Source organism: Zootoca vivipara, chromosome 12, assembly GCF_963506605.1.
Source record: "Zootoca vivipara chromosome 12, rZooViv1.1, whole genome shotgun sequence".
Classification (NCBI taxonomy): Eukaryota; Metazoa; Chordata; class Lepidosauria; order Squamata; family Lacertidae; genus Zootoca; species Zootoca vivipara.
The window spans coordinates 1,364,741-1,378,636 of record NC_083287.1 but is presented as its reverse complement, the minus strand read 5'-3'; the positions used below and the strand labels follow the sequence as shown (position 1 = coordinate 1,378,636).

The 13,896-nt window shown below is 45.0% G+C and overlaps 1 protein-coding gene across 1 annotated transcript; it reads right to left on the bottom strand.

Moving 5' to 3' along the window:
• Positions 1-1,663: 1,663 nt before the first annotated feature.
• IGFBP1 (insulin like growth factor binding protein 1) lies at positions 1,664-12,667 on the bottom strand. The gene is made up of 4 exons (XM_035101383.2): positions 12,049-12,667; positions 8,177-8,355; positions 5,595-5,723; positions 1,664-4,455 (listed from the first exon to the last, which is right to left on the bottom strand). The coding sequence occupies exons 1-4, from the start codon at positions 12,389-12,391 to the stop codon at positions 4,324-4,326; spliced, it is 783 nt and encodes a 260-aa protein (XP_034957274.1). The 5' UTR covers positions 12,392-12,667; the 3' UTR covers positions 1,664-4,323.
• Between the last annotated feature and the right edge of the window lie 1,229 nt (positions 12,668-13,896).

Below are 13,896 nucleotides of genomic sequence, written 5' to 3'. Positions count from 1 at the left end.
GGAACCGGCTGCTGCTGCCCCTCCAAAATGTCCAGCAGCATGCACCGCGCCAAGCGCTGACCCGGCGGCGGGACTGGCAAGAGCCGCAGTGCGTGCTGCTCCAAGCCCCGACCCGGCGGCGGGACGCAGCAAGAGCCGCAGCGCGCGCTGCTCCAAGCCCCGACCCGGCGGCGAGACCCGGCAAGAGCCTCAGCGTGCGCCGCGTGGAGCTCCGACCCGGCGGGACCCAGCAGCGTGCCCTGCTGAAGCGCCGACAACGCGCGCAGCAGCAGCCAGTTCCGGGCGCCGAGCCGCGACAGGAAGAGGAGGGACGCAGCGGGACGCAGCTACAACGACAAAAAACACCCGGCCGAGCCTTCATTGGCCGCCGCGGCAGCCACTCGCTGGTCCCTCCTCTTCCTGTCACGCGCGCTGCAGGTCCCGCCGGTCCCGCCGCTGGGTTGGCGCTTGGCGCTGGCACTGCTCCAAGCCCCAACCCGGCGGCAGGACGCAGCAAGAGCCGCAGCGCGCGCTGCTCCGAGCCGGGATCCGGCAAGAGCCTCAGCGCGCGCCGCGTGAAGCCCCGACCCGGCGGGACCCAGCAGCGTGCCCTGCTGAAGCGCCGACAACGCGCCCAGCAGCACAGCAGCAGCCAGTTCCGGGCGCCGGACAGGGGAGGTACCATACTGTAATTTTTTTAAAAAAATAATAAGACACCCCCCGAAAATAAGCCATAGGCTTATTTTCTTGAGGGAAAAAAAGATTATAAGACATGACTTATAATATGAGAAACACGGTACAGACAAGCAGGAGTGTGTCCAGAAGAGAGCAACCAAAATGGTCAAAGGCCTGGAAATGATGCCTTATGAGGAACGGCTTAGGGAGCTGGGTATGTTTAGCCTGGAAAAGAGAAGGTTAAGGGGTGATATGATAGCCATGTTCAAATATATAAAAGGATGTCATATAGAGGAGGGAGAAAGGTTGTTTTCTGCTGCTCCAGAGAAGCGGACATGGAGCAATGGATTCAAACTACAAGAAAGAAGATCCCACCTAAACATTAGGAAGAACTTCCTGACAGTAAGAGCTGTTCGGCAGTGGAATTTGCTGCCAAGGAGTGTGGTGGAGTCTCCTTCTTTGGAGGTCTTTAAGCAGAGGCTTGACAGGCATGTGTCAAGAATGCTTTGATGTTGTTTCCTCCTTGGCAGGGGGTTGGACTGGATGGCCCTCGTGGTCTCTTCCAACTCTATGATTCTATAATTCTAAAATTCTTTTGTAATATGACAGCTACTTGAAAATCTTGTATATATTGTCCTGGGAGAGTAAAGTGTTCTCCTACTGGTTTCTCTGTCTTGTGATTCCTGATGTCAGATTTATGTCCATTTATCCTTTGGCGTAGAGTTTGGCCTGTTTGTCCAATATAGAGAGCAGAAGGGCACTGTTGGCATTTGATGGCACACCTATCAGCCAATCACCCATTCCCACCCCCCTTCTGAGTAATGCCCCTCCCCACCCTCTCACTATATATAAGGGTCTGGTGACTTCTGTTTCAGTGTATCTGAAGAAGTGTGCATGCACACGAAAGCTCATACCAATAACAAACTTAGTTGGTCTCTAAGGTGCTACTGGAAGGAATTTATTTATTTATTTTGTTCCTCCCATGCCAAGGCAGTGTGCCTCTGAAGGTCACTTGCTGGGCATTGCAATTGGGGAGGGCATCACTCTGCTCCTGCTTGTGGGCTTTTCCCATTGGTACATCTGGTTCCTCACTGGACTAGATAGGCTGGATTCAGCAAGGCTCGTCTTGCATCCTCCACAGAGACTTTGGTTTTGTACATTTCCACTTCCAAAGAAAGCTTACAATTTGCAAACTCAAAACAAGCCCTCTTCATTTTACCTGCTGCAGAGTGATACAGTTTATGGCTGTCTTGTCTACTGTGCCAGGCCTTCTGTGAAGTGATAATTCAAAGGGCATCTTCATTGCATATTTCTAGGTGCCAGGTGAAAACTTTCCTTTAGAACCACGAATTTTTCATATAATAAGCTTGGACAGGAGTGCCTGTGTGTGATGGTAGGTTCAAGGTTACCCAGTGGGCTTCATGACTGATCTGACAAAATCAGCCTATAGGACAGAGTCTGAAGCTGCAGACTTTAGGCTAAAAGAGTGCTGGTTATTTCAGTCTAGCAAGGGAGATGTCCTGTTCAGCTGGGAGCTACGCATGAAGAGAGGAGGTGGGTATATATCTTGATATGCATTTGCATTGTGCTGCACAGCCAAGTGGAAACCTTCCAAAACCACAAACCCAGCCACATGCCATGGGGTGGCTGGTGATGCACGATGAACTCCCATCCATCTTGAAATACAGGCGCAAATGTACCCCCCCCACCTGCTATCTCTGGCCATTAGCGGCTCATAACATTTGTGCTTGTTGCAGCTCAGTGTTTCAAGCCAGCACTTTGATGAAAGCAAAGAGAGAGTTTCAAAATAAAATAGTTTATTACATAATTCATCTTAAATAACACAAGGTCAACTTGTGAGATTGTTCATCTGCTAAATGTTATACATTGTAGTCTTATTTATGACACGATAACAGGAGACCTTGCATGGTGACCTTCACACTGATGCCCACTTAGAGCAGGTGCAGAAAACAGGGCTCAGTGAACAATTTTACAAAGGGATTAATGCCATCTATTCCGAGCAAAGAGCCAAAATAATTATCAATGGAAACATCACAGAAGAATGTTTAATAAGTAAAGGTACCAGGCAAGGATGACCATTGTCTCCATTGATCTTCATTTTAGTGTTAGAAGTTCTGAATAATCTAATACGAGAAGATCAAGGCATCAAAGGAATAACACTAGGAGACAAGGCATACAAGGCATACAAACTTAAAGCATTCGCTGATGACCTACATCATGACTGAAAATCCCAAATTAAAATTTAATTAATATTTTTGGAGAAGTGGCAGGCTATAAATTTAATCCCTCTAAGACGAAATTGCTGGTCAAAAATGTAACAGTAAACGCTACAGTCACAGTCAGAATCTTAATAGTGACTAATTGGAAAAGGAATAAAATCCCTTCCAGGACAGAATGGTTTCAAAAACTAGCCAAATATGGAGAGCTAGCCCAACTGTCTGAAAAAATGAAAGATAAATCAAAACAAGTATTTATTGCAAAGTGGGAGGTTCTCAAAACAAATCTTAAGAAAAATTGTTTCAGTATGAACTCAGTCGCTGCCTTTGAATAACTTCTGCAGTTGTACGAAATAAGAAACAAGATCATAGGAGAATAATACTTTATTATAAAATGAACAGACAGGTTTATGCAATAAGTCTGTAAATATTAAATGAAGGATGGAGAAGACGGGAAGTTAGAAGTACTTGAAGAAGATCTACTGTCAGAATACATGATTTTATTCTTTTGTTTAAAAGAATTAAACAATTTTAATTAATTGTTTTTATGTTTTATTGTGGTTCTGTTGGTGTCAGCTGCCCTGAGCCCGGTTTTTGACTGGGGAGGGCGGGGTATAAATAAAAATTTATTATTATTATTATTATTATTATTATTGTTGTTGTTGTTGTTGTTGTTTATTTTGTATTTGGTGTAACAATTGACATAGATGTATGGTTTTTCTTTTTCTTTTTGTTGGTGTTTATAATAAAGCATAATAAAAAGAAAGAAAGAAAGAAAGAAAAAGAAAATGGTATAGGCTTTTAAATAAATACTAGAACTGTGCTCGGTGTCATTCTCATATCTACACTACACTTTCAAATGGCATAAATACATGATACAAAAGTAATCATTAACAAAAACTACTTTCTTCATATTTTTTTCACTCTATTCACTCTATTAACTGATCTTCTGTGCTCTTTGAAAACAGAAAAAGTGCATATTTTCAGAGAAACAGTATTAAAAGTATCACATATTAAGTTTCAAAGCGTTGAAGAATACAGATTTATAAGTTAATAATACAGACAAAATATATAAAAAATTTAAAATAAATAATCCAGCACTGTTTATGAATCATGAAATATGGTCAGGCTACAAAAGTGGTCCTGTTACTGTTATTTATTCCTTTGAAGGTGTGACGGTCCAGCACCTCCACTTCTTTAAGACGACACAATAAGACGACACATTCCCCCTGCAACACTACCATAGGTCACAGTCCTCTATGCCCTGACAGGCAGTGCATCCTGGGATCCTGGGGGCTTTGCATCTGAGAAATCATGCCTACGACTAGGCTGTGTGACCAGTCGGTGCTGAAAGACCTGCTGCTGCCTGAGGATTTCCTTGACTGTGGAAAAATTGGAGTCTACTTTCACAAACTTTAATGCATATTTGCTCTTATTCTTGTGAGTCAAAATACTGTTCACATTCAGGGTTGCCAGTCACTTCGATGGATCCAGGAATTCTGCTCCCATCTTTTGGATAGACACACCAGCATTTTGCAGGACTTCGATCAAGTGAAGTTTCACACTAGTTGGGATAAATGACCAAGTTTATTTCAAAGTAATTGAAATGGAGTAGATGCTTCATGAGATGAGGTTATTTGAGGGAGTCATTCAATTTTGAAACTGGATACTCAACTTGGGTAGAGATAAAATTAGTACTTCAATCAAACAGCAATTGTCACTCAGCCTTATAAGTTTGTATTGCTCATTCAATTCTATATGCATCATGTTGGATATGGAGTGTCTCTTTGAGTCAATATTACTAAAATGTGTGGAGACTGGAGACCCACACTTCAGATTGTTCAGACAATGTAATGGAAAGATTTGCTGTTGTGGGAGCAAGGCCTCCCTCTCTCTGCACCCAATATCCATGCCTAAGGAATAATGTTTCTACATGGACTGATGTTTGAGCATCCTCCAAATGTGCAGACGGCATGAACTACACAACATACAGATCACCCCCCTGTAGGTCCCATGCAGACCTTTCACATGGATATCAAAGTTGTGTTGGAGTGGGAGCTTCACACTTGTAATCAAGTCTGCCTAAGTCTGCATAGAGCTTAGGTGACACCTAATTCCAAAGCACTTTCTCCCCCCTCTTCCTTTTTTATTCTAAACCTGTACAACTGACAGCCATTTCCCACCATAGGAAGTTGCCGTGCAACTGCCTTGTTGCAGACAGAGGCCTTCTTCCAAAGAAAGCGTTTATTTCAGCCACATGGGAATAATTGACTCCAGCTATTGACTTCAGGGATGTGGAAGAAATTTGTTTCATGTTTGAATGCAAATTTACCTAATTTCCACTTCTCAAAACAACACATGAACAGAAACATAGCTATCCTTCAAAACTGGCATTTCTCTGTATTTTGTGATGCTGTTCTCCAACCGTAACATGGTAACAAAAATGTGTGCATGAGATAAAGGTGTGCATGAAAATATCATTGAACCTGCACTATATTCAGGCACAAATGTGTATATTGGGCAAAAGTGAAGACAACATGTATGCCTCAGGAGATAGACACAATAAAATATTGCTGGATTCTCATGCGGACTCTTAAATTATTTAATAAACCACAAACTGATGCAAACTGAATTTAAGAAGGAAAAAATGTGCACCTGACAGAAACCAACAGTTATCCATCCCTACCCCCAAAACAAGATTACCTGCTTGCTGTGGTAAAATCCATTCCGATTACAGTTGGGCAAATAAAATCTGTATATCTCTCCTCCGATTCTTTGTTGATCTTTGGTTAACATCTCCAGCGCCTTGTAGAGTTCTTTTTTACATGGCGCCTGAAAGAATATTGTAAATATTGAAGTGTTAAATAATAACAGGGCCGGCTCGTCGTAGACCCCTGGTGGCGCAGGGCACTATTGCGCCGGCCCGCCAGGAGGGCGCCGCGAGCTGCGCCCGCCCGCTGGCCGGCCGGTCCGCTGGTCCGCCGGTCCGCTGCGCACGGCGCCCACCTGCCCACCGCGCTGGGAAACAGGGCAGGAGGGCGCTGGAGAGATCGCGCTGTGCCTGCCTGCCCGCCCGCCGCACAGCAGCGCCACGCCCACCGCACTGGGAAACGGGGCGGAAGGGCGCCAGAGAGATCCGGCGCACCATGGCGACAGGGGTGCTTAAGACGGCGCTGAATAATAACATATAAGAACTGATATATATTCAAGTTTTTACAATGAAATCTGGAGCAAAATACTTATTAATGCAGCAACTACATTATCAAGTACTTCCAGGAATTAGCATCCCTTTAAATGAAAGGTCGTTCCCTACTCCCTACCAAAGGGACTTACTCGTGGCTGGACAGCATAGAATCACAGAGTTAGAAGGGGCCCTGAGGATTGTCTATCCCAACCCCCTGCAATGCAGGAATATGCAGCTGTCCCATGCGGGGATCGAACCCGAAACCTTGGCATTATATAACCAGAGTGGCTGGGGGAACCCGGCCAGATGGGCGGGGTATAAATAATAAATTATTATTATTATTATTATATGACTCTTGTTATGTAACAACACAAGTTGTTGTTTCAGACAAATAAGAGAATCTACTGCTGGAGTCTCAGCATCCAAGGGTCATTGTCAAAGGTATTCATAATACTCATGCTCTTAAGTCTGTGACAGCTCAGTCAACATGAGACTCTTAATCAAGGGCTATGGGTTTAAGCCCCACATTGGTGAAAGATGCCTACGTTGCAGGGGGTTGGACTAGATGACCCTCATTGTCTCTTCCAGCTCTATGATTCTATGACAAGCCGCATGGATTTAGCTCCATCACGCCATGCTGTTCTGGTTAAGTAGCTCACTTTCTGATCTTTGGTGCTCTCAAGTGGCACTTTTTTGTAGGTACAGGACACTCAGCAAACCCTCCCATCCTAATTTATAACATTGCTGCTATGACTGCTTCTCTGCTTATTACTTTATTTATTAGTAAATAAATAGCAAATATTTTTCAAACAGTTTTCAAAGAGTTTTCATTACACTCCTTTCATAATCTTCACAACAGCTTTGTAAGAGAGGTGAGTATTATAATCCTCATATTGCAGCTAAGCAGGAAAGAATTGTGACTTTGCCTATGACAAATAACTTTGTAATTAAGTTACCAAATGCAAATGTTTATTGGCATTACAGTGCTATGTGAGTATATTGTTACATGTGAGTATTGAACATAGGATAAATATGGAACATGGTGAAAGATCAGCTGGCTGGGCCTAGTGTAAACTGCTAGCTAGTGGTGGAGGATAGTGGACGTTTTTTAGAATAGTTGAAAGGAAATGAAAAAATGTGTTAGAATGATTTAAGATACAAAATGAAAATTGCTTAATTGAGATTCTAAAATGGACCCAGTGGGGGGGGGGGACTGAGGAAGTCAACAATGTTAAGTAAAAAATGTAAGAACACTTATGTCCCTCCCCATGTTTTATTTTTGTTTTATTTTTTGTGATTTTATTTTTGTGAATATTGGAAAATGAATAAAAATTATGTGAAAAAAAGAAAAGAGGAAACTGAGAGGAGACATGATAGCCACCTTCAAATATCTCAAGGGCTGTCACATGGAAGAGGGAGCAAGCTTGTTTTCTACTGCTCCGGAGGGCAGGACCCGAACCCATGCCTTCATTACAGGAAAGGAGATCCCGACCAAACATCTGGAAGTACTTTCTGAGAGTAAGAGCTGTCCAGCAGTGCAACGGATTCTCTCAGAAGGTGGTGGACTCTCCTTCCCTGCAGATAGGAGCTGCCGCTACCACCCCAGTTGCCCTGAGTTGCCCCCCCATCACTGCCACTGCCGATTTCCTCTCCGGCCTCCTTGTGATCTCCTGCTGCCGCCACATGCTGTGGTTTCCCCAGGCTGCCTCTCGTTGCCTCAGGTGGTGGGGGTGGGGAGGGAAGAGGCGTTTTCTGATTTGCCCTAAGCGGCAAAATGTCTTGAACTGGCCCTACCCTAGACACGTATCCCAACCCTGTTTTTCCAACTAGCTCGTGTGTGGCATTTTAGCCTTGTGGCTATGAAATGGCAACTTGCCTAAATCTATGCGGCGAGTTTGGTGAGTGGGTGGGAATATGAACTGGAGTTCCCCATGGCCAAGCCCAGAACACTTGCTATTTATACCACATTAGCATCTTATAATTTGTCATGGCTTGAGGAATTAATTTCATGGCATTCTAAATTACGTTTCTACTGATGGCCTGCTTTGCTTCAATAGTGTGCAGATACAAGACCACAGAAAATGGATGTTAGAGAACTCACTTGTTTCTTTAACTTCCTAAGTTCATTTAGTCTCCTGGCTTTCACACTTTCGTGGGCAGCGACTGAATTCCAAGGGACAGGCTTATCTTGGCCAGTGGCAAACGTCATCTGGGTGTTGTCCTGCTGGTCAGCTGCCACGTCAGGGTCTTCACGGGGCATGTCTTCTGCTCCCAGGGACTCTAGCAGGGGAGAAGCACAAGTGGAAACATGACCCCACACAAGCTCTGCAGAAATGAATGGCAGCTCTAGAAGAGCAGAGCTCCGATGTCCTGGCTGGAACCTCCATCCCTCAAGGAAAACACACACATTTATAAGGAATCTTCTGCGTGTGCCATGGTTTTATGAAAACCTATAAACACTGTGTTGTCTTCAAGAATTCAACTTCCCAAGAATCTTGGATCTCTTAAATAAAGTAAAAGAAAATATCTAGCCCATATAGCCGTGAAATCAGTGTAGGGCAAATATGGAAATTTTTAAAAAACAGTGGTAGAATCATGCAAAACAAGAATAACGCCAATGGAATGAATCTATCTGACACTGTTGAACAAAGACTGGGGAGACCCAAGTTCAACTCCCTGCTCTACAAATGAAGCTCCCTGGACAACTTTGAACCCGTCACTCTTTCTCAGCCCATGATTCCTCACAAGGCTGTGAGGATTTGCGTGTGGAGACCTTTTAACCAGCCCTAGGAATAAATTCAGACAGGACTCAAATTTTAGGTTGGGTTTTGGGCAGAATTTAGGCCACAACTTTATTGATTACAAATCAAGTGAGTGGTTGCATAGGTTCTGGTTCGACTCGCTCCCTGCAGGCAGCGCTGACCCAGGGCACCAACCAACTTGGGTGAACACCTGAGACAGTGGCAAGCAGGAGCCCTGCTAGGCCTCCACCCAGATGAGCCCTGAACTCAGGCTCAGGCACAACCCCCTCGGGGAAGACCAACCATGAGTCCATGGATTTCTTCTTAAAGGAATACCCAACACATAGGGATGGCTAGGCATCCTGCCACCCCTAACCACCTGAACCAGAGCCTACCCGCAACCTTACAAGTTGTGACGGTTTGCTACGCGGCAGGCGAAACCCAAATGGCACCAGCCAATCAGCCAAGTGGGGGAAATTCCTGCCGTGCCCCTGTCCCAATAACAGGCAACACACGACAGCATAGCAAGGTCAAGCACAAGCCCTAAATCTAGGGAGAGGTGGGCAGGTGTTCTGATGCACTGAGCCCCAAAGAGGAAGCTCAGGGACACGTGCATCAGCTTAACTAGTGGTCCCTCGATCGTTCTGACTGGCATCCCTCTTGCCCAATTGCTCCCCAGATCAAGAGACCACCAATAGGGTGTTGCAGCCACTCCAATGTTCCCACCCACAACACAAGGCCTAATTGCCAGATCCCACTGCAACACTTGCCCTCTTGTCAGAGAGGACCTGATAAAAAGGAGCAAGGGGTGAGAACTGTTTGTGTCATCTGTGTTTCTTAGAGGAAGGGGAAATAAAATCATCACAAGTACATGTAAAAGTAAATTTTGTTGATTTCTGGATTCAGCTTGTGAGTTAGACAGATACAGAATTTTAATGATTCTAGTGCAGAGTATAGAGACCCAAAGCCAGCACTGGTTATAGTATACATTTTTCAAAACCCTACAGCATGACTTATTACAGAAAGTCTAGCAATTAATTCAGAAATTCATACATATGCAAGAGCTAAGAGAGGGCATCCTGAAATGAAAGATAATTTCTACTGCCGTAAACAACAGCCCTTTGCTTCTTTCTGTTTACGTTGTGACTTTACTCATAGGTGTCACAAAATGGGCCAGAGGAGACAGCAAGCATTCAGCTGGTCAGAAAGACAAAATGCAGGACTACCAATATTGCATTCAGAGCAAGCTCTAGTGTGGCTTTAATGTGTGTTGAAGCATGGAAACAGGATGTCTTTGAACAATTATTTCTATCATGCTAGAGTGTTATTATTAAAGATCATGAGCAAATGAACCATTATGGCTTTTGGTTACAATGTACATTGAAAAAATATTGCCTGACTATGGCAAATACATGCTTGCAAACATTTGCATCATGCAAGTTGCTTCCTGTTGAGAATGGCAACCCTAGGTTTGCCCATGTGCAATGTGTGAAGAGTACTTGAAGCAATTTTCAAATAAAAAGTACTAAATCAATGTGTAAAAAAGTTTGTAGGTGAGCAAAAAGGAGGCAACAGAAGGGGAAACAAATAGAAGCCTTGTTGGGGGGGGGTGTAGAGAGATTTATAAATAAGAGACCGTGGCAGTGAAATCTAAGACTTTGATGGAAACCTCCTGGATCTAATTATGTGGTGGGGGGAGGGGGGAGGGGGGAGGCAGCAAGCAAAAGTCTTTTTTCATTACACTTCAAACCATAGCACTTGGGCTACTGTCAAAGTGTCAGTTTCCATTTAAGCAATCCTTATGTCCAAATTGAGCAATGGGAATTACTAGGTACTCTTGAACTACAAGCAAAATGGGGGGGGGGAGGAGAGAATTCAGGAATTCACAAGTTTTTTATAAATCCTTGGTTGAATCCTAATGGAAAGAAAGCAAAATTAAATCCATTCTTGATCAGGTCACAGTTCTACAAAGTTTCCTATGGTTTGCTTAATGTAATTGTCAACAGTTGAAATATTAGCACTACAGAAGCTAAAGGAGATTTTAAAGGCAGATGGGAGTCTGAGGTCACTCCCAGGTGATCACAACACGCTTTGCTCCTGGCTGGAGCTGCTCCTAGCTGATTAATTTAAAGCATATCCCAGTGATGGGGACTGTGGTGCAGAGATTCTATTTTCAACAGCATTTATTGAATCTATTTTCAATAGCATCCTGCCTCTCCTTCTTTGGAGCTTTTTAAGCAGAGGTTGGGTGGCCATCTGTCCTGGATGCTTGAGCTGAGATACCTGCATTGCAGGGGGCTGGCCTAGATGAACCTCGGGTCCCTTCCAAATCTAAGATTCTATGATTCTATGATATCTACTAAAACTACCCGTAACCCCTATGTCTTTAACAACAGGCTGAGAAGTAGAAATTAAATGGTGTGGATGTGACTGAGAGAGAATTATTGTTTGTCAGGTGTTTGCAAAAACACAGGAGCAGAAATAGGCACAGGAGCAGGACAGAAAAGAGGCAACAAATATTTTCCTTCCTTCCTTTCCTTCCACAACACACACACATTAACACCATCAACATGGCTGCCACAGGTGAAGGGGGGCCAGGCCCCTTGTGTGGGGGGGTTCTCCCTCTGACTGAGAGTTTTGCAACATACCCCTGGCTTTGCACTCAGACCCCAACTTTCTCCATAAAGAAAGCGCCTCTTAGTGAAGGTGTGCCTTCAGGAGTCACACTGTGGATCTGACTTCTATGGGGCAGCTCTCCAAGGTCTCAGGCAGAGCTCAGCCCCACTTTTGCTGCCTCACACCGACGCTCAGGATCGAACCTGGAATGTTCAGCGGATGAAGACTTTGCCCTGGCACTGGGTCCAGCCTGGGCTTCTACACGCAGGAACATTTCCCACATTTTTTTGGCCACTGGCTGCTTGCTGTGGAGAAGATCTAATGCCAAAGCCAGTGTGGTGTAATGGTTAGAGTGTCAGGCTAGGACCTGGGAGAGCAGAGTTCAAATCCCCACTCAGCCATGAGGCTCCCTGGGTGACCTTGGACCAATCACTGCTTAACCTATCTCACAAAGCTGTTGTGAGAATGAAATGGGGAGGAGGAGAACCTTGTACACCACTTTGAGCTCCTTGGAAGAATAAGGCAGCATATAAATGTGATAAAATAAGTAAGTTAACCATGCACTAATTGCTAGACATGCAAAGCAGTATGCAAAACAGGAAGGCACATTATTTACCTGCAGCCTCTGCCGTTTCAGTGGCGGGAAGGCAAGTGCCCTGCCCACGGAGGAGGGCATGCAGGGGCCGGGGCTCCTCTGGGGGCACAGAGCACCTGAGCCCCCAGCCACAGCGGGCGGTGTATACTCCACAGGGCTCCCCCAGCTGGCGGGCACAGGTATGGCAGCAGCCACAGCCTGGCGGATGAGCAGTTTCAGGGCAGTTGGCAGGCACCGGCGGGCACAGCACAAGCTCCTCTTCAGTGCATGGGGCACAGTGCATGGGTTGGAGAGCAGCCCCGAGGATGAGGCCAGGGCAGAGGAGCAGGAGCAGCAGCTCACCGGGGAGGCCTGTTGAACACATGGCGAATGAGACCAGTCAGCAAAGCAACTGAGTCTGGAGAGGAGCACCCGTTCGCTTCCTCACGTTCAGCTAGCCCTGTGTTCCCAACCACAGGGCATTTATACAGTTCCTTGTCAGTCTGTTAATCTTTAACCCCAAGTTAACTATTGTCTGAGCAGGAGGGACAGAAAAGCATCATTTCATTGGTAGTTTGTGCCCCTCCCACTCTATTTTTTTAAATGATGAAATAATGCATCACTATTCTACTCATTCTTAGCCTTTCCAGGACAGTTCTAAATATGTCTTCAGAATAGGAATCGTTTTCTTCTCTTTATCCGAAGTCCTGCTACTTTGGACAATTCAATTATTTAAATTATTGTTGAGAAAGACAGAGGAGAGACAAATGCTTTGAAACCTCCGTAGCTGACTTCATACTTCCACAGCAACAGATGCAAAGGCCTCTTGTTTAATTTTTGTCATGTGGCTGGAGGTTATTAGGACAATGACATACCCAGAGAGGCCTCCAGAGGGTAATCAAAGCCCCTGAGATCCGGTAACTCCTGAACGCAGCAGCACGTAGGAGCTAATGTCAACAGAGTGTTTGCAAAGGATTATTTGGGATGGTTTCCTGTGGATACACTTGTGCTTTAGCAGAGCTCAGATGTGAGTCCCTGGCATCAGTGGGCAAGAGGCTGGGCTACGTGCTTAGCAAAGGCTCCATCGCACACTGCTCCCTTGCGGGCTGCTTTAAGAATAACGCAGGCTGTCCTTGCATATAGTTTAGCGTAAACCAAGTGTGTATCCTATGCATGCTTAAGTGGGAGTAAATCCCATGGAAGCAAGTGGGATTTCCTTCCATGGAAACATGAATCTGACCAGGCTGGAATCCATCTCTATAGGATTGCTGCAAGAGAGAGAGAAGGAGGTCAAGGGGCTGCAAAAGACCCGAGGGCAGCGTGCAAATAATAAAACAATCCAAAACCTATTCAAAGCGTTAAAACAGTAGAAAACCCAGACAGCATTAACTATGAATAACATTATGAAACATTTTTAAAAGACACCTGGCTAGATTAACAGCAATTGTGTTAGCATATAGTTTGAGTCTTTGCAGTTCTTTTATTCCCACTTCATCTCCATACTCTGCATGATGTTATCCTCAAACACCACCATTCTCAGTGCTTTCCCCCTTTAAATTCGGGTCTGCCTGCTACAGTGAGGAGCCAACACGTTTGAGGAACTCAGGTTCCAAACTATCCCACTTGGGGGCACAGACCATTTGCTTCAGGCTTTTGGGTTGTGTGGATCAATGGTCACTTTTGACTGTTCCCCTTTCCATACTGTTCCCCTTTCTTCAAGGCTTTCCCGTCTTTCCCGGCTGCACTCTTCACTATTTCTGGTGGAGGAATTTTCAATTGCACACTTCTTGTGTGACAGGCAGGGCTTCCACCCCCACCCCCCTTTTAAGGGGCATGAGGTACATAATATAATCCAGAAACCAGAAGGAAGGGAGAAACACCACAAGGAAT

What these genes read in the sequence shown, in the direction of transcription:
- IGFBP1 (XM_035101383.2), bottom strand. Translation starts at nt 12,391, where the DNA reads ATGTGTTCAACAGGCCTCCCCGGTGAGCTGCTGCTCCTGCTCCTCTGC. An exon ending in TGAAACGGCAGAGGCTGCAG is followed by an intron (nt 8,356 to 12,048) that starts GTAAATAATGTG and finishes CTCCCCTGCTAG; the next exon opens with AGTCCCTGGGAGCAGAAGAC. An exon ending in GATTTTACCACAGCAAGCAG is followed by an intron (nt 4,456 to 5,594) that starts GTAATCTTGTTT and finishes TATCCCAACTAG; the next exon opens with TGTGAAACTTCACTTGATCG.